General features: G+C 35.0%; 1 protein-coding gene and 1 non-coding gene across 2 annotated transcripts in view; both read right to left on the reverse strand.

The window, feature by feature from the left end:
* Positions 1-19,253, reverse strand: part of ADAM10 (ADAM metallopeptidase domain 10) — a 126,290-nt gene that overhangs the window by 33,382 nt on the left and 73,655 nt on the right. Inside the window, exons 5-7 of the mRNA XM_037053985.1 lie at positions 17,035-17,135; positions 5,171-5,320; positions 3,002-3,094 (exon numbers count right to left, since the gene is read on the reverse strand). Coding sequence (XP_036909880.1) covers positions 3,002-3,094; positions 5,171-5,320; positions 17,035-17,135 — 344 coding nt within the window. The remainder of the gene's footprint in view (positions 1-3,001; positions 3,095-5,170; positions 5,321-17,034; positions 17,136-19,253) is intronic.
* On the reverse strand, positions 13,697-13,801 carry LOC118992711 (U6 spliceosomal RNA). Its single transcript, XR_005067710.1, has one exon. It is a non-coding gene; the product is annotated as a U6 spliceosomal RNA (small nuclear RNA).

The raw sequence follows: 19,253 nt of genomic DNA on the forward strand, positions 1-19,253 counted from the left end.
TAAATAAGCAATTGAATTGAGCCTTAGTGTTAAGTCTGTGTTCACCTTCAGAATCTGCCTGAACAATAAGCTTGAAGCCCCAGGGAAATCTAGCCTCAATTAAGGCTTTTATGGTTGTTCCCACTGCCCCCCAATCCCTGAGGCTGATTAAAAAAGAAAAAAGACAGAAAAAAGAAAGGCAAGATAGAACATGTTACATTTTTAATAAGTATTCACCAGATTTCTGAACACTGGACACTTGGGGTAGAAGAACAAGTTCTGCTTTCTTTCAAAACCTCTAATAAAGTAAGTTCAGTTTCTCAAATTTAATCATCTGATCAACTCTCATAGTGCTAATCTCCTATTTACGGTGATAAGTATAAGGTCATAAAACCCTTTATTTTAGCTAATTCCTAGAATATAAAATAAATACTGACCCCAAGAATGTCAATTCAGCAGACAAATAATTTTCTTGGTTCTCCCTGCAAGTTCAATTTTTTTCCCTGGATGCAGCAATACATACATACGTACATACATACATACATAATTCTGCCTATTTGCTTCTCTTACTATCTCAGGCTAAGTTTCCCCAGAATGTTTCTTTTGACACTTAGCTACTGAACTCCTAGTGCAGGTTCCTCCTTCACAATCTGAAGAATCATGGGAGTTAGGATACCAAGCTTCTGTTAATCAAAAGCTTTCATTTATCAACCAATGCTTCCTTTCAGAAAAGCCTATGTGCCTTTCAAAGCTCTAGAACAATCTGGCTTTGCTCAAGTCAGAGAATTACACACAATATTATCACTAGAGAGTAAAAAGGGGTATGTATGAAAGTAAGCATTTTTTTAGATGGCAAACCTCAGTCTACTGAAAATGTCAGTAGTAAGGGGAGGATATAACAGGCGATAAAATAAGAACAACTGGTCATTTGGGGATCCATACCATTCAGTAGAATGGAGGATCTTCGAAGCAGAATGGCAGCAATACCATTGAAGGCAATCGCCTATGGACAGATTTCAGAACATCTGATTTATCCATTAACAAATGACGAAAAAAAATCTTAATACATCCAAGCAAATCCAAAAACAAACATGCAATATATATTATAAATAGCCCATGTTTAGAGAAATGGCTTTTTCCTATTAAATACAGATAAGAAATTCCCTGATATTTCTGTAATATCGGCTACAAATCAAAATGGTATTTAAATTGTAGTTACCTAATCATATCAGATGATTAAAATTTAAATATTTGCTAATATAAATTTCAAATTAAGTGATGAGTCACACCCTTCAATGGATGAGATTTGAACTAAAGTTTTTTAATCCTATTTAAGAGCCCGAAAACAGCCAACTGCCACATTACCCATCTGTACACAGCATGCATTTCTTCATAATGCAAATTACTCAAAAAAATGTGCTTCACTAAAATTTGTTCAGGTGGTCTCTACTTTTCACTACTTTGCATTTTATTGCCCTGCCTACTAAACAGCAATAGTTACACCGGTTATTACTTTTACTTACTCATTTAAAGGTTTACATTGCTTTCAAAATACATGAAAGCAATTACGAATAGTTCTTTATTATATTTCTATAAACCACATTTCACTTTAAAACAACCCAATTTAATATTTAATGCTACTTCTACAGGCAAGGACCATCTCCAACTGTGTTAATTATATATTACATATGTGTATTAAAATTATAGTCGTCAATCATATTTCAAGAAACATAAGAGCACACATATAAAGAAATGCTACAGCAAGTATTTTTGTAAAATTACTTTTTAAACTTAGGTTGTTTATCTAATTTATAAATTCAGATTCTTAAAAGCTATACATAATGAAAGAATTCATATGTACAAAAAAATTTAAAACAATTAGCCTAATTTTGTTAGTAATTGAATATTTACTTATTTGCAATAAGATTACAATTAATAATCAGTGGCTCTGAATCAGCATTTCTTTAGAGTCTCAGTTGATGTTACCACAAAAAAAGGTTTCATGGTCAAATGAGTTTAGAAAAATATGGGTTTCTCCCCTGGCCAGTGTGGCTCAGTGGATTGAGCACGGGCCTGTGAAGCAAAGGGCTGCCAATTGATTCTCAGTGAGGGCACATGCCTGGGTTGCTGGCCAGGTCCCCAGTTAGGGGTATGTGAGAGGCAACCACACACTGATGTTTCTCTCCCTCTCTTTCTCTTGCCCTTCCCCTCTGCCTAAAAATAAATAAATAAAATCTTTTTAAAAAAGAAAAACATAAGTTTCTTTCCTGAAGGACTTCTCAAAACCTGAGATATGTTAGTGTGTACTGAATTTTCAACAAAACAGTATACAGTATTAAGCATTTCTCCATCTTCCAATTTTATGTAACATAAATCTATCCTTCCCTCTGCTGGAACACAATGCAATACACTGCACAAGGCAAATCTTAGGAAAGTGGGGAATAATATCAAGGGGAAAAAATGTCAGGTACTATAGCTGTAGTTATTGAGAAAAGGCTTTCTAACTGGAATGTTAATCAGGTAGTGAGAAAGTAGTACTGCTATACTTATTTTGCAGCCCAGATTAAAGTCCAATAGATTCCATTCTTAAATCATAAATGCAGGTATCCCTTCTGGGTGCATGCATATGTGTGTGTGTATAAAAGCCAAGAGTAAAGATAAACTGTATCAGTATACACAATTTAAACTATTTAATGCATAAAAATTAATTTTATTTTCCTTTTTGTAAACATCATCCTTATTGTTTCTCTTTTTTACCTTTCTCAACTATTAAAACTCCTTACTCGCCCTGGTTGGTGTGGCTCAGTGGATTGAGCGCAGGCCTGCAAACCAGACGATCACGGTTCGATTCCCGGTCAGGGCACATGCCTGGGTTGCAGGCGAGTTCCCAGCAGGGGACCCACGAGAAGCAACCATATATTGATATTTCTCTCCCCCTCTCCTTCCCTTCCCCTCTAAAGATAAATAAATAAAATATTTTGTAAAAAACTTTATAAAAAAAAAAAACAAAAAAACTCCTTACTCTTATGCGTTTCACCATGAAACTGATGTTACGGATTCCAGAGAAGTCTGTGGTCTGATAAATCGTATCAATCGCTTTAACATGACTGGATATCTAGAGATTTTTTAAAAAAGAAAAATATTTTAGATACAATGTTAAAATATAAAAAAGATTAATTTTCCATCTCCCAAATCAGGAATTATTCCTGTTCTACCACATTCAAAATTTAAAATGTCTATATCATATACCAGATGGAAAGAATCAAACACATTAGTAAACTAGAGCTGTAAAGGAAAGATTCTGTGCTTTTTCCAGACTCTTCTCTGGTCCACCCTTGCTTCACCCATACAAAAACTTTGTTTCCTCAATTCATCCTCCAATATGTCATCTTTATGCCCTTTCACTTGCTGCTCCTTTATGCCTAGGGTATTCATCCTTCAGACTCAGCTCAGCTCAAATATCTCTGAAAACTTCCCTGATAATATCAGGGCACTCAGTCATTATCTAACTTTGGTCTTTCTGTTGCTGTACTAGCAAACATTCTCTAAGTTTTGTTGGCCACTTACTATACACTAGACACTGTTCTAGGTGCTAGGGATTTAATGAACAAAACAGAAAAGGTCCCTGTAAATTTACAGAGATATATTTGCTTCAGGGGGGTGCACAGGTAATAAAAGTATAAATAAGGTATTTAAACTTTGCTAAATTTTAGGAAAAGAGTAACATGATAGAATACAAAATGATCCTCTGTTTACTTAGATGACTAGCAAACTTTCTGGCTTCTAAACCCATCTGTACACAATCTTCCCACTTTCATTTACAAGAAGTACTTGCTACCATTAATGTGAAAACATATATATGTATGTATATACATGTACATATGTACATACATATACTATTTTCAAAAAATTATATAAATATAAGATAGTCAAGTAGAAGCATTAACAATAATAATTTCAAAAGTAGCCCAGGTTACCAAACACTGATAAAGTCGTAACATGACTGATAGGGCCCATTAAAAACTCATGCTCTCTAACTTCGGTTTAGCCTAACAGTCCTGGACTCCATTCTCAGTGGTGGTTCAACCATTTTTCCACAGATGATTACACTTCATACTTTACTGAGACTTCATCTTGACTTCCCATCTTTATCTGTTTATACCTTTCTCAATGAGTCATTCTTCCTTAAAGGATAACTTTTCTTTATTCCTGATCCTGCTCCTTCCTGGATCTTCAAGAACATTTTTTCACATCAACTTTTTTTCCACTTATATGTACCTTGCACTGCTTCTCTACTAGATCATTTTCCTCTTCAACCGGCTTCTCAGGTAATTCCCCCATCTCCCTTTCACACCCAAATATTTAATATTATTTTAAGTCACCATATTTTGTTCTGTTTTTTGCATTACTTAAAACTCTCACTATTTTTGCCAACCCTCTTCCTTATCCTATTCACTATATATGGATAGTATCTCCCAGCTTTACCTTTTGATTTCATTCTCTCCCTTTTTCTCACCTTACTTTAACTATCTCTTTTATACCCATAAATTCCATGCAGAAAGCTCAAACCTCTCCCAAGTTCCAATTCTGTATTTTCAATATCCTTAAGGGCATGACCACCTGGCTTTTAAACATGTCAAAAATTAAGCTCACCACTACCAAAGTGAGTTGACCATTATATTAGAGGCATACATCCTCTCAGTCTCAAATCCTTACAATCAAAATGCATTCAAAAACTCTCACTGGTTACCTTCAACATCAAGAACATATTGAAGGGTATAGCCCAAAATTTTATACTTTAATAAGGATTGAGAAGACAAAATACAAATTAATAATGTAACCTAGAAAGCATTAAGTACAATGGGTATATAGAACAGAAATTAAATGCTTCTTGTTGAAACAATTCCTCTATCCTTCCCTCTTTTAAGACCACAAGTGAAAATCCAATCCTCTTTCCAAAGCTAAGCTCCAGTCATCTCTTTCATCAAATCATTTTCTTACAATGACACTAAAATATCCTCACTGGTCTTTCAATTATCTGTGTACTTATATCTTAAATATTTTATCATACCACAATCAAAAACATATACTCTTTGTCTTTCCCAAATGAGGTAGGTACTAACTTTAATTCTTAGAGGAAGACATTTCTATAATGATATAAGAACTAAAATAGAAGGAAAGTTATAAATACCTGGGCAATCACAGCTTCTCGTGTTCCGTAATATTTAAAGAACAGATGATCAGTCTGAATATAAAGCTGACAAGTATTTTTTTCAGCTGAAGTTGTACGTTTTTTCCTCAAGAGTTCTGGACCATTACCAGCATGTTCTTCTTTATGTGTCTACATCAAAAAGAGAGTCATTTCTAATCACTGGCATGCTTCACCATTATAATTTTATACACTTAAATGTTATAAACAATCTCATATTTTCCTTTATTATTAATGCCATAGGCATTTCCCTATGCCATTAAAAATTCCTCATAAACATCACATACAGTCTTATACCATCTACTTATAGATGATTATTTATTCAAGTGATTCTTTCAAACATTATAAAAACAAACCTTTTAATATGTAATCATTTCAATATAAAGCAAGTGTTATATGTTTATAAAACCTTGGTACCTTCTTCCACCTCACCTCTGTAAGTCCAATCTATCACTTAGCCCTGTCAAATGTGTCTCCTAAATCCTAAGGAACCTGACTATTGTATCTCTGTCTCCATCACATTAGCCCAAGCTACCATCACGTATTACCTGAGTACTGCAATAAGAGCAATACAATCTATCTATATCCATTATTGGTTTTTAATCTATTCTCTATACTGCAATCTTTTCAAAGTGCAAACTTGAAAATATTACCCACCTGCATATATTTCAATAACTTCCTATTCCTCTAAGGATAAAGCCTTAAATCCAACAGATCAGCACTGCAGACTTTACTTACCTGTCCAGTTTCTTCCCGTTTCGTATTACTTCACAGAGATACTACATTACCCAACTCTAGCTCTCTATATACAGCTACATAGACCTTCCTTCCACTCCCCCAACACAGTCCATCTCCTGCCACAGTCTTTGCACATGCTGATGTTACCTCTCCTGATCTAGTTAACTTCATTAAGACGTAACAAATGTTACTTCACCCATTATACCACTTCATAGAACCAGGTGCCTATATCCTTACATAGAGTAACCGTACAGTTTACTATGTGGTTAATTGATCATTTCTGTCCCCAGCCCAACACCTATTACTTCAACCACTATAACATGAGTTCTAGAAAGAAAACACTATTTCTGTGTTTGCTCTTTACTATATTTTTACCACCTAACACAGACCTGGCAAGCAAACTGAATGCTCAGTAAGTATTTGAAGAATTAGCAATGCAACTGAATCCAATTACTTAAGCATTTGTTAACATCTTAAAGCACCATTTTAATCCAGACCTGTGTGGCTCCATTGGGTAGGTATCATCCTGCAAAGCAAAAAAGGTTGCCAGTTCAATTACTGGCCAAGGCACATGCCTCGGATGTGGGGTTGGTCCCTGTTTAGGACACACACAAGAGGCAAACCAATCGATGTTACCCTCTCATTCGATGTTTCTCTCCCTCTATTCCTCCCTTCCCCTCTCTCTAAAAAAATTAAAATACTTTAAAAAATAAAAAATATAAAAGCACCACTTTTAAAGGAATCTTTATGACACAGTACTGAGAGATGACACAGTCCCTAAGAGAATTCAAATTAAAATGTACGCCACAATTACAAATTTACATTTTCATTCTCCTTTGAACACTCCATGTTCAACTTTCTCTTCAGTATTGTTTTTTTACTATTACCTATTTACACTGAGTCCATCATTCTGAATTAGCTGTTTGAAACATTCCACTTTCTTCTGGTTTCAACTGTTTCCAATGAGAAATGAGCTGTCATTTTCACCGTTGCTTCTTTAAAGTTTACTAGACTGTTTTTATTGGTGCTTTTAAGAGGGTATCCACTGATTTTTAGATTTTTGTAATAACGTGCTGGGGTGTTATTTTTATTAGAGTATTTATCCTGCTCTAATTACAAGGCTTACTGAATTTCTTGTTTGATATCCTGTGCTATTTGGAAATTCTCTGCCATTTATTGTCCCTATTTCACTCTCATTTTTTTCTATCAATTATATGCATTAGAATTCTTTAAATATTAGTACCTATGTCTCTTGTGCTCTTTTCTGTATTTTCTATTCTGGGGTTTTTTCCGTATTTCTTTATTGTTGTTCAAGTACAGTTGTCTCCATTTTCTCCTCACCACTCTCCCCAACCCCAGCCATCCCTACTTCCCACCCTTGATCCTATGCCCCTTTGGTTTTGTCCATGTGTTCTTTAAGCATGTTCCTGAAAACCCTTCCCCCTTTTCCCCCAATTAACCCTTCCCACCTCCCCTCTGGCTACTCTAAGTTCTTCCAATGTCTCTGGTTATACTTTGTTTGCTTGTTTGTTTTGTTGACTAGGTTCCACGTACAGGTGAGATCATGTGGTATTTGTCTTTCACTGCCTTGGCTTATTTCACTTAGCATAATGCTGTCCAGGTCCATCCATGCTGTTGCAAAGGGTAAGACTTCCTTCTCTTTTACAGCCAAGTAGTATTCGACTGTGTAAGTGTACCACCCATTTTTATTCGCTCATCTACTGAGGGACACTGGGGTGGCATCAAAATCTTGACTATTGTAAATAATGCTGCAGAGTATAAGCACGCATATACTCTAGAATTAGCGTTTTGGGTTCCTTTCGATATATTCCCAGAAGTAGAATTCCTGGATTGAAAGGCAGATCCATTTTTAATTTTTTGCAGTATATGTATACTGCTTTCCACCATGGCTACACCAGGATTGCTGCATTCCCATCAACAGTGCACAAGGGTTCCCTTTTCTCCACATCCTCACCCAAGATTGTTATTTGATTTATTGATGATAGTCATTCTGGCATGTTTGAATTGTTTTAATTTGCTTTTCTCTGACAATTACTGACATTAAGCATCTTTTCATATGTCCAATGGCCGTTTGTTTGTATGTCCTCTTTAGAAAAGTGTCTATTCATGTCCTTTGCCCATTTTTTAATCCAATTGTCTTCCAGGTGTTGAGTTGTAAAAGTTCTTCATCTCATATATTTGGAGATTAAACTCTTATCAGATATATAGTCAGCAAGTATGTTCTTTCACTGTGTTGTTTTCATTTTGGTGATTTCCTTTGCTGTGCAAAAACTTTTCCGTTTATGTAGTACCATTTGTTTATTTTTTATTTTGTTTTCTTTGCCCAAGCAATACATTAGAAAAAAATATTGCTAAGAGAAATGTCCAAGATTTTACTGCCTATGTTTTCTTCTAAGATTTTAGTGTTTTGACGTCTAGTATTTAAGTCTTTCATCCATTTTGGGTTTTTTCTTGTATGTGATATAAGAAGGTGGGCTAGTTTCTTTCTTTTTTTTTTTTTTGCACATAGCTGTCCAATATTCCCGACCCCATTTATTGAATAGACTACCTTTACCTGATTGTGTTTTTTTGCCTCCTTTGTCAAATATTGACTATATAGGTATGGGTTTATTTCTAGGCTGTTTTGTTCCATTGATCTGTATATCTGGTAATAAGCCAGCACCATGCTATTTTGATTATTATGGCACTGTAGTATAATTTGATATCAAGTAGTGTGATTCTTCCAACCTTGTTCTGCTTTCTCAAGACTATTATTGCTATTCAGGGTCTTTGATGGTTCCATATACATTTTTGGAATATTTGTTCTAGTTGTATATGCTCTATTAATATCTTCATAGGAATTTCGTTGAATCTATACATAACTGGGTATACTATGAACATTTTGATGACGTTAATTCTCCCTATCCATGAACACAGTATATGCTTCCACTTATTTGTATCTTCCTAAATTTCTTTCTTCGGTGTCTTATAATTTTCTGAGTACAGGTCTCTTACATTCTTGGTTAAATTTATTCTGGGTATTTTTATTCTTTTTGAAGCAATTGTGAATGGGACTGTTTTCTTAGTTTCCCTTTCTGACAGTCATTACTGGTATATAAAAAAGCAACTGATTTCTGAGTATTTCTTTTGTACTCTGCTACTTTACTGAATTCATTGATCAAGTGGAATAGTTTTGGGTGAAATCTTTAGGGTTCTCTATATACAATATCATGTCATCTGCAAATAATGACAGTTTTACTTCTTCCTTTCCAATTTGGATGTCTTTTACTTATTCTCCTTGTCTGACTGCTTTGGCTAGAACTTCCAGTATGTTGAATATGAGTGGTGAAAGCAGCCCTAGCTGTGGCTCAGTTGGTTGAAGCATCATTCCGTACACCAAAAAGGTTGAGGGTTTGATTCCCTGTCAGGGAACATGCCTAGGTTGCAAGTTCGATTCCTGGTTGGGGCATGTATGGGAAATACTGATGGATCTCTCTCTCTCACATCGATGTTTCTCTGCCTCTAAAATCAATAAACATATCCTCAAGTGGGGATTTTTTTTGGTTCTAAATTATTTTTAATTGATTATGCTATTACAGTTTTCCTAATTTTTCCCCTTTTATCCCCCGCTGCCCTGGCCCCCAACCTCTAGCATTTCCCCCTCCTTAGTTCATGTCCATGGGTCATACATGTTAAGTTCTTTGAGTCCTCTGTTTCCTACATCATTTTTATTTCTCCCCATCTACTTTATGCCTATTAATTATGCTTCTTCTTCCCTGTACCTTTTACTCCCCACTCCTCCCTTGCCCCTCCCCAATGAAATAAATCCCTGTAGGTGATATCCATTTCTCTGATTCTATTCCTGTTCTAGTTGTACCCTTAGTTCTTGTTTTCATTGTTTTCTTTTAGGTTCATTTATTGATAGTTGTGAATCTGTTGTCATTTTCCTGTTCTATTTTTTATCTTCCCTTTCTTAGTAAGTTCCTTTAACATTTCATATAATAATGGTTTAATGATGATGAACTCCTTTAACTTGACCTTATCTGGGAAGCACTTTATCTGCCCTTCCATTCTAAATGAAAGCGTTGCTGGATAGAGTCAACTTGGATATAGGTCCTGGCCTTTCATGACTTCAAATACTTCTTTCCAACCCCTTCTTGCCTTTAAGGTTTCTTTTGAGAAGTCAGCTGATAGCCTTATGGGAGCTCCATTGTAGGTAACTCTTTTTCTCTTCCTGCTTTTAAGATTCTCTCCTTTTCTTTAATCTTGGGTACCTTAACGATTATGTTTCTTGGTGTGTTCCTCTTTGAATCCAACTTCTTTGGGACTCTCTGGGCTCCCTGGAAAGCTATTTCCTTTGCCAGATTGGGTAAGTATTCCCTCATTATTTGTTCAAATACATTTTCAATTTCTTGCTGTTGTTCTTCTCCTTCTGGCCCCCTATAATTCGGATATTAAAATATTTCAGGTTGTCCCAGAAGTTTGTAAGTCTCTCTTTACTTTTTTGAATTTGTGTTTCTTCATTCTGTTCCAGATGGATGTTTATTTCCCTCTTTTGTTCCAAATAGTTGCTTTGAGTACTGGTTTCCATCCTGTCACTGTTGGTTCCCTGAATATTTTGCTTTCTTTCATTCTGGGTATCTTTCATTTGTTTTTTGTTTGTTTTTTTTTCATTTTTTCACCAAGCTCAATCAGTGCTGTGAGCATTTTGATTACCAGAGCTTTAAATTCTCCATCTGATAGGTTGGCTATCTCCTCATTGCTTAGCTCTCTTTCTGAAGTTTTCCTCTGTTCTTTCATTTGAGCCATATTTCTTTTTCTTGGTGCACCAGTCTGGTTGTTCTGGTTGATTTTTTCTTTAATTCCTTGATTGGTGGACTTCCATGCAGTTTGACTTTCTGGCTTTTCTGGTTGTTTATTACTTTTAGATTGGTTATTATCCTCCTTTTGGTTGTATGAGGAAGTGAAGGTTTCTACCTACACCTCCATCTTGGCTGGAACTTCCCCAATCATCCCTCCGGTGAGGATTAAAAAAAACAGTGGTGACAACAGACATCCCTGTCTTATTTCAATCTTAAGTGAAATATTTCCACTTTTCCCATTGAGTATGAGGTTGGCTATGAGTTTGTTATATATGGCCTTTATCACATTGAGGTATATTCCTTCTATTCTCACTTTGCTGAGAGTTTTATAAGTTTTATCATAAAATAGTGCTGAATTTTATCAAACCCTTTTTCTATATCTACTGATACAATTGTGTGATTCTGTCCATTTTATGTGGTGTATGACGTTTATTGACTCACAAATACTGTACTAACTTTGCATCCCCAGAATAAATCCCACTTCATCATAGTATATGATCTTTTTAATATACTGCTGCATCCAGTTTGCCAATATTTTGCTGAGGATTTTACCATCTATGTTCATCAGGGATACTGGCCTATAATTTTCTTCCTTTGTCATGTCTTTATCTGGTTATGGAAATAAGATACTGCTGGTGTTGTAAAATAAGCTCAAGTCTCCCCTCCTCTTGGAATTTTTTGAAATAATTTGAGAATGATAGAGGTTACTTCTTTGAATGTTTGGTAAAAATTCACCTGTGAATATATCCAGTCCAGGGCTTCTGTTTGTTGTAAGTTTTTTTATTCTGCTTCAATTTCACTAGTTGCAATTTGTCTATTCGGATTCTCTGATTCTTCTTGATTCAGTTTTGGAAGATTTTAAGTTTCCAGAAATGTACCCATTTCCTTCAGATTACCCAATTTGTTGCGATGTAGTTGTTCATAATAGTTTACTACAAACTTCTGAATTTCTTTGATGTCAGTTGATACTTCTCCTTCATTTCTGATATTATTTATTTGGGTCCTCTCTCTCTCTCTCTTTTTGCCATGTCTGGTTAAAGGTGTGTTGATTTTGTTTATCTTCTTAAAGAATCAGCTCTTGATTTCATTGATCTCTTGTATATTATTTTAGACTCTTACTACATTTCTTTATGCTCTGATCTGCATTATTTCCTTCCTTGTACTACTTTAGGCTACCTATTGTTTTTGAATTTCCTTTAAGTATATAGTTAGATTGTTTATTTGAAATTTTTGTTTCTTTAGGCAGGCCTGTAATGCTATAAATTTCCCACTTAGGACTGCTTTTGCTGTGTCCCATAAATTTTGGGTTGTTGTGTTCTCATTTCCATTTGTTTCACAATAACTTTTAATTTCTTCCTTTATTTCATTGTTAATCCATTCATTGTTTAGTAACATATTATTTAGCCTCCATGTCTTTGTGTGTTTTTCAGGTTTTTTTCCCCTTGTGATTGATTTCTAGTTTCACAAAAATAGAGAAGATGCTTGATATGATTTCAATCTCCTTAAATTTACTGAGACTTGTTTTGTATCCTAACATGTGGTCTATCCTAGAAAATATTCCATGTGCACTTGATAAGAATATGTATTTTGCCCTGGCTGGTGAAGCTCAGTGGATTGAGTGCGGGCCTGCGAACCAGACGTTCGCGGTTTGATTCCAAGTCAGGGCACATGCCTAGGTTGCAGGCCAGTTCCCAACAAGGGACGCATGAGAGGCAACCATACACTGATATTTCCCTCCCCCTCTCCTTCCCTTCCCCTCTAAAGATAAATAAAATCTCTATAAAAATTTTAAAAAAGAATATATATTTTGCTGCTTCAGGGTAAAATGCTCCAAAAATAATCAGTTAAGTCCATTTGATGTAGTATGTTCTTCAAGTCCACCATTTCCGTGTTTATTTTCTGTCTGGAAGATACATCCATTGATGGGTGTTAAAAATCCCCTACTATGGCCCTAGCTGGTGTGGCTTTGTTGGTTGGAGCATCATCCCATGCACCAAAGGATTGGTGACCCGATTCTCAGTCGGGGTACATGGCTGGGTTGTGGGTACAATCCATGGTTGAGGCATGTATGACAGGCAACCAATTGTTGTTTTTCTCTCCCTTCCTATTTCTAAAATCAATAAACTTTTTAAAAAAAATCCACTACTATGACTGTATTACTCTCAATCTCTCTTTATATCAAGGTTTGCTTTACATATTTGGGTGCAACGATGTTGTATGCATAAATATTTACAGAGGTTATATCCTTTTGTTAGATTTCTCCCTGTATAATTACAACAGTATCCTTCTTTGTCTCTTACTAAAGCCTTTTAGTTTTCTTAGTCACATGTAAATATTCCTACCCCAGCTTTTTTCCTTTCCATTTGCACATAATATCTTTTACCATCTCTTCTAAATAAATTTTCAAATGAGAAAAAATGTCCTTTATAGTTATCTACATATTTATTTTGTTATGTTCTTCATTCTTCACTTCTTTGTATAAATCTGTGTTCCCATCGCCTATTCTTTTTCTACCTGAAGAATCTGTGTAAACAATTCTTTTTTTTTTAAGATTTTATTTATTTCTCTTTAGAGGGGAAGGGAAGGAGAGAGGGAGAGAAATATCAACGTATGGTTGCCTCTCATGCATCCCCTGCTGGGAACTGGCCTGCAACCCAGGCATGTGCCTTGACTGGGAATCGAACCGCGATCATCTGGTTCACAGGCCCACACTCAATCCACTGAGCTACACCAGCCAGGGCTGTGTTAACAATTCTTGCAGTGTAGATTTCCTACCATCAAATTCCCTCAGCTTTTCTTTTTGTGACAGGGATCTTTAACTTGCCCTCATTTTTGAAAATTATTTTCACAGAATATAGAATTCTAGTTTGATATTTTTCCAACACTTTGAAAGTATCATTATATAATCTTCAGTTTGTACTGTGTAAGGAGAAGTCAGAAGTTATTCTTGCACAGGGGCCATACTAATCTTCTCTGTATTGTTCCAATTTTAGTATATGTACTGCCAAAGCAAGCTCAAGAAGTTATTCTTATATTTGTTCCTCTGTATATAAATGCATCTTCTTTTCTATATCTACTTTTATTTACGGTTTTCTTTTCAATGGTTTCCAATAATTTGATTATAATATGCCCTGGTGTGTGTGTGTGTGTATGTGTGTGTGTGTGTGCATGTGTGTGTCTTATACCTGGGTTTCATTGAGCTTCTTGGACCATAAAGTTTTCATCATATTAAAAAATTTGAGACATTAATATGTGAAATATTTTTTCTGCATCCCTTGACCCCAGAGTCCAGTAATTTTCTCTTTCTGGTAGATCTAGATAGCATCTATTGTCTTACTGTCCTTTATTCACGTTTAGCCACTCTGTCATCTGCAGTAATTAATTTGCTCTTATCTATTAAATATTTCAATTTGGAAGATGTACTTTTCAGTTCTATGTTACATTTAGTTCTTTCTTATAATTTCTATTCTCTTCTGTTTGTTTTTATGTTTTTCTGTTAGTCTTTGAACATATTTATAGTTGCTGTTTTAAATTCCTGTGCTAATAGCAGTAATTTATGGTTCTGTTTCTACTGGTGGTTTTTCTCCTGATTATGGATCACATTTTTCAGCTTATCATCTAGTAATGTGTTGTGAATGCTGGGCACTGTGAATGTTACATTATTGAGCATTTGCATCCTTCATACTCTTCTAACAAGTACTACTGAACTTTGTTCTGACGGGCAGCTAATTTACCTGAAAGTCACCTTGATCTTTTTGAAATTTGGTTTTTCAGCTTAGTTATACGGTAAGTCTCCTATAGCCTTTAATTCTAAGGTGAAATCAGCCTACTCCTAAAATGGCTTGGGATCTATAACGAGTGTATTTTCTAATAATACATTAATTCCACAGTAGATTTTCTTTCCCTGGTAGTTTCCTCATAGAATTTCACCCTGTGCATGTATAGCTTAATATCTAAGGCTCAAGAAACCCTTGTGCAGATATCTGGATCTTTTTCTCAGTATAGCCATCTCCTCTCATACTCTGCCTCCTTGAACTGTGACCTGTTTCTTCAACTCAGTGAGATTGCTGTACACTACCTGCTCTTTTTGAGATGCCCTTCCTTGTGCAATACCTGAAATTTCTCCTCCAGTCAAAAGATCAGGGAAATCACAGAGATACTTATTTTTCTTCTCTCAAGAATTGTCATCCTACATTGCCTGTTTCCAATGTTTGAAAACAACTGTTTCATATATTTTGTTTTCTACTTGATTTCTGCAGGAAAGATAGCTGGATACCAGTTACCGAGGATGGGAATGGGAACTATTTACTTTTATTACTAAGAGTTTCAAAGTTTTCATTTTAGACATTTAATACTTTAATCCATCTGGAGTTTTGTTTTAAATATGTTAAGAAATAGAGATCCAAGTTAATCTTTTTCCAAATGGAGAAACACTTTTTTCTGGCTCCATTTATTCAATCATCTCGACTATTCCTCACCCATTTGAGATCCCAACTCTAATATACAACCAAGTTTCATATATGTATGGGTCTCTTCCTGAGCACTCAATTTTACTCCTCTGGTTAACTTGCTCATTCCTACATTAATATCACACTCACAATTGCTATAGCATGTTTTTGATACATTCTAGGGAAAATCCCTCTTTCTTTCCTATTCATCAGCTTTAGTTGTTTTTTTTTTTACAGTGTACAATTTTTATATTTAGAATCAGCCAGCTGCACTCTGCTTAGAAGATCCCAATTTTGTTGATAACAACTAAAGCGTCATAGTCAGGAGCAAGCTGAACATATGACGTCTTCTTTCCATCAGACCTGATCATGGAGGTTCTTCATAGACTTTTTGATCTGGTGCTATTGGCCTTGACAACCACAATGAATACAAGTGTAGTGTTGTCTTCTGTCTTCATAATGGCTGACTTAGTAGTCAGAGGAAACTTGATGGCATAGGGGTTCCATCTATGCCATCTCCTGGGGGCACTCTTCAGAGGATATTTAGGCTGCCTTGGGAGTCGCAGTGTCTTTGGACATCAGAAGGTTCATGATATGAGGATCTCCTTTTTTTGTGTGGGTGCAAAAGCCGTCCAGTGTTTTCTTTGCCTTCAAAGCCTTTACTTTGGCTTTAGCTTTCAGAAGGGCAAGAGCTTCTTCCTTCTTCACTTTTGGTGCCATTTTTGTGAAAAGGATTGCTCATCACCTTTAGATAGGCCCTACTTCTTCTCGATAAGGGTTTTACCATAAAATAATTTTTTTCATTTTTGACTTGAGTTTTAAGTAACTATAAACCTATACCTATAACAAGAAAAAAGAAGTTGAAAAAAAGAATAAAAGTCAAATGGTGAAAAATCTTACAATTAAAACATCAACAGCACTGAGATTATTATTAGGGTGTCTAACAATCTCAGTTTGCTTAAAGACACACAACTCTCAGTATTAAACTGGGAAGTCCTGGGCAAACAAGGGGAAGTTAGTCAATTTAATTCTTACACTAGTACAAATACTTACATTTATATAAAACACAAGTTCAGACTGAATGTTGTTTAAATTCCATAATAAAACATGTAAGACTGGGTGTGCTTTGGACATGCAGTGTAGTGTTTATTGAGTCACACAGATTTGTATTTAAATCTCAGCACGTCTTCATTATAGGGAAGTTAACTGGCCTCTTTGAGCATTAAAAAAATATCAGTATTTCTCCAGTATTGTAAATCTTTCAGAAATTCTAGAACATATATTTATTGAATTTTTTTAAAAAATCAATTTTACGGAAAGAGAGGAAGAGAAAGAGAGAAACACTGATTTGTTTTCCACTACTGATGCATTCACTGGTTATCTCTTGTACATGCCCTGACTGGAGATTGACCTTGCAACCTTGATACATCAGACAATGCTCCAACCAACTGAACTACCTGGCCAGAGTTAGAGAATATATATATGTATATATATACATACATATACACACATATTTATTTATTTATTTATTTTTAGAGAAAGGTGAAGGGAAGGAGAAAGAGTGGGAGCAAAACATCAATGTGTGGTTGCCTCTCATGTATCCCCTACTGGGGGCCTGGCCTGCTACCCAGGCATGTGCACTGACTGGGTATCAAACTGGTGACCCTTTGCTTCACAGGCCCGTGTTCAATCCACTGAGCTATACCAGCCAGGGCAGAACATATATATTTTTAATGTAGAAACACATGCCCAAGTTCATTTCCGTTTCTTAAATGCAAGCTAGTTTTAAAATCCTTACCTGTGTTACTTCCTCTACACCAGTCATCTGATACTTCTTCATCTTTTCAAATACTGAATGATCTGCACAGCCCCCCTGTGGACCATATTTATGGGGATAGTCTAAAACACAAAGAAGAAATAACATTACTGTCACATTTATAATTACCTTATAAATGAAAATTTAACTGTCATAAGTAATACAGGAAAGGAATTATGCTGGCATTCTAATTTTCAAACCTGGTAGGTTCCTAAGTTCCCTCTCAATAAAACATCATTGGCCTCTAGAACTTTATCATATAGATGATTTGTAAATTCTAGAAAAGAACAATAATCAAGATTTATTCTGAGTTTTACTTTCCCAACTTTTCCCACTTTGGACCTACAGAACAACTTAATACTACAATTTACTTCATTTTGTAATTTAAGATTTTCCTTTCAAACACATTAAATTCCTATGCTGCAAAGTACAAAGCCACCTCAATCTGAACTACAGTTAGGCTAGTATAATGTTATGGTTGGCTTGAATTTCTTCAATGATTACCAACTGGCCTCAGAAAAGTGACCTAGAAACATGTTTCCTAGTACAGTAAAAGCAGAGAGTTTAAATTTACTCAATATATAATTCAAGCAAATGCTTTATACACTAAAAACTATTTTACCACCCATCTTTTCCTTTACAATTAAACAATGATTAATTTATTCTTAACTGAATTGGTTCTATCTTCAGATAGGTGTTCAATGTAGTTTAGTCATTTAAAAGTTTACTCCACTCTCCCAAAGTTCACATACTTCTCCATTGTTAAAGTCCTTCTTAGTTCATGAACATACTCTATAATTCAATCTAGTAACCATAATTATGAGAATTATCAAAATTAAATGTCAAGACATGGGTGGAAGGGGAAGCACTGAAAACCTCTAAGTAGCTTACCAATGTAATCCACAGACTTACAATTAGGAACCCTGCAAGTAGTTTAAGTGGACACTACTAACCTATTTCATTGAAAATACGAATTAAATGCTATAATAAAAATCTAAACTGGCAGACAGAAGTTATGGACAATGTACCTACACTGATGTAACAGTTCTGAATTAAACTTTTAAATTAATTTTTATCAGGGATCAAAACTGCAACAGCTGTAAAATTCTAATCAACACATGTGAAAGAAATGATAGACTTAAAAGTTACCATTTACAACCCCAGGTGTCTTAGTTAATGCAGGCCAAAATCATCAATGGGTGCTAAAACCAATGAGTGAAAGATGTGAGGTAACATGATATTCATAGTCTCTGGAAGTATCCTTCCACAGATTGCTTAATAATTATGGAGAAAAAAGGTTGCTTCAGATCCAAACAATATAGTGATTACCACTTCATTTACCATATGATTACTTAAACCATTACCAATACTAGGACAACTTGATATTATGTACCTTCTGTTGTGATGCAGTTAAGAAACACTGAGCTTCACCTGTGCAGTATTCTTGCCAAAATATACGTTAACTCAATCTAATCACAAATAAACAATCAGACAAACTGAGAATGTGGGACATTCTATAAGTCACTGACCTAGACATGTGAAAGAAAGGCAATATAATTATAAAACAGAGAACGTTGAGAACTGAGGGGGTTGGGGAGTCTGGAAGTTAAGACACGAAGACATAATAAATACAAAAAAAAGATTTTAGAACTGGAGAAATTTTTATAGACTGTATAATAAATGGTATTATTAATGTTCATCTTTTAGAGATAGAATGATATTATAGTTATTTAGAAAAATGTACATATTCTTAGGAGATGTGTGCTGAAGTATTTAGCCGTGATTTTTCATGATGTCTGCCGCCTAATGTCAAATGGTTCCCCAAAAGAGTGCGTTGGAGGAGGTGTAAAATGTTAAGAAATGGGAAACCTGGGAAAATATATGTGTTCATTGTATAATTATGTAAACATATTTTGAGTTTGAAATTTTCAAAGATACATCAGAACTAAAAGACTGATGAATCAGTAGAACAAGCTCAAGTGATTTTGAAATGGAAAAGTAACAAAGGAAGTGATAAACTAGGAAAAAAACTAATATTTATTACTTTATCATTTCAAAAAGTAGCTTTAGCAAAGTGAAAATACAATACCATCAAACATATATTTAATAGGAATCTACCACAGAGGCTAGAAAGTTTTATAGTGTAAGATGCCAATGTTTTCAATTCTCACCATTTAGTAGATTTGTAGTACTACGCCACA

The sequence above is a fragment of the Sturnira hondurensis genome, unplaced genomic scaffold (assembly GCF_014824575.4).
Source record: "Sturnira hondurensis isolate 20B ecotype Veracruz unplaced genomic scaffold, ASM1482457v3 Scaffold0008196, whole genome shotgun sequence".
Lineage (NCBI taxonomy): Eukaryota > Metazoa > Chordata > Mammalia > Chiroptera > Phyllostomidae > Sturnira > Sturnira hondurensis.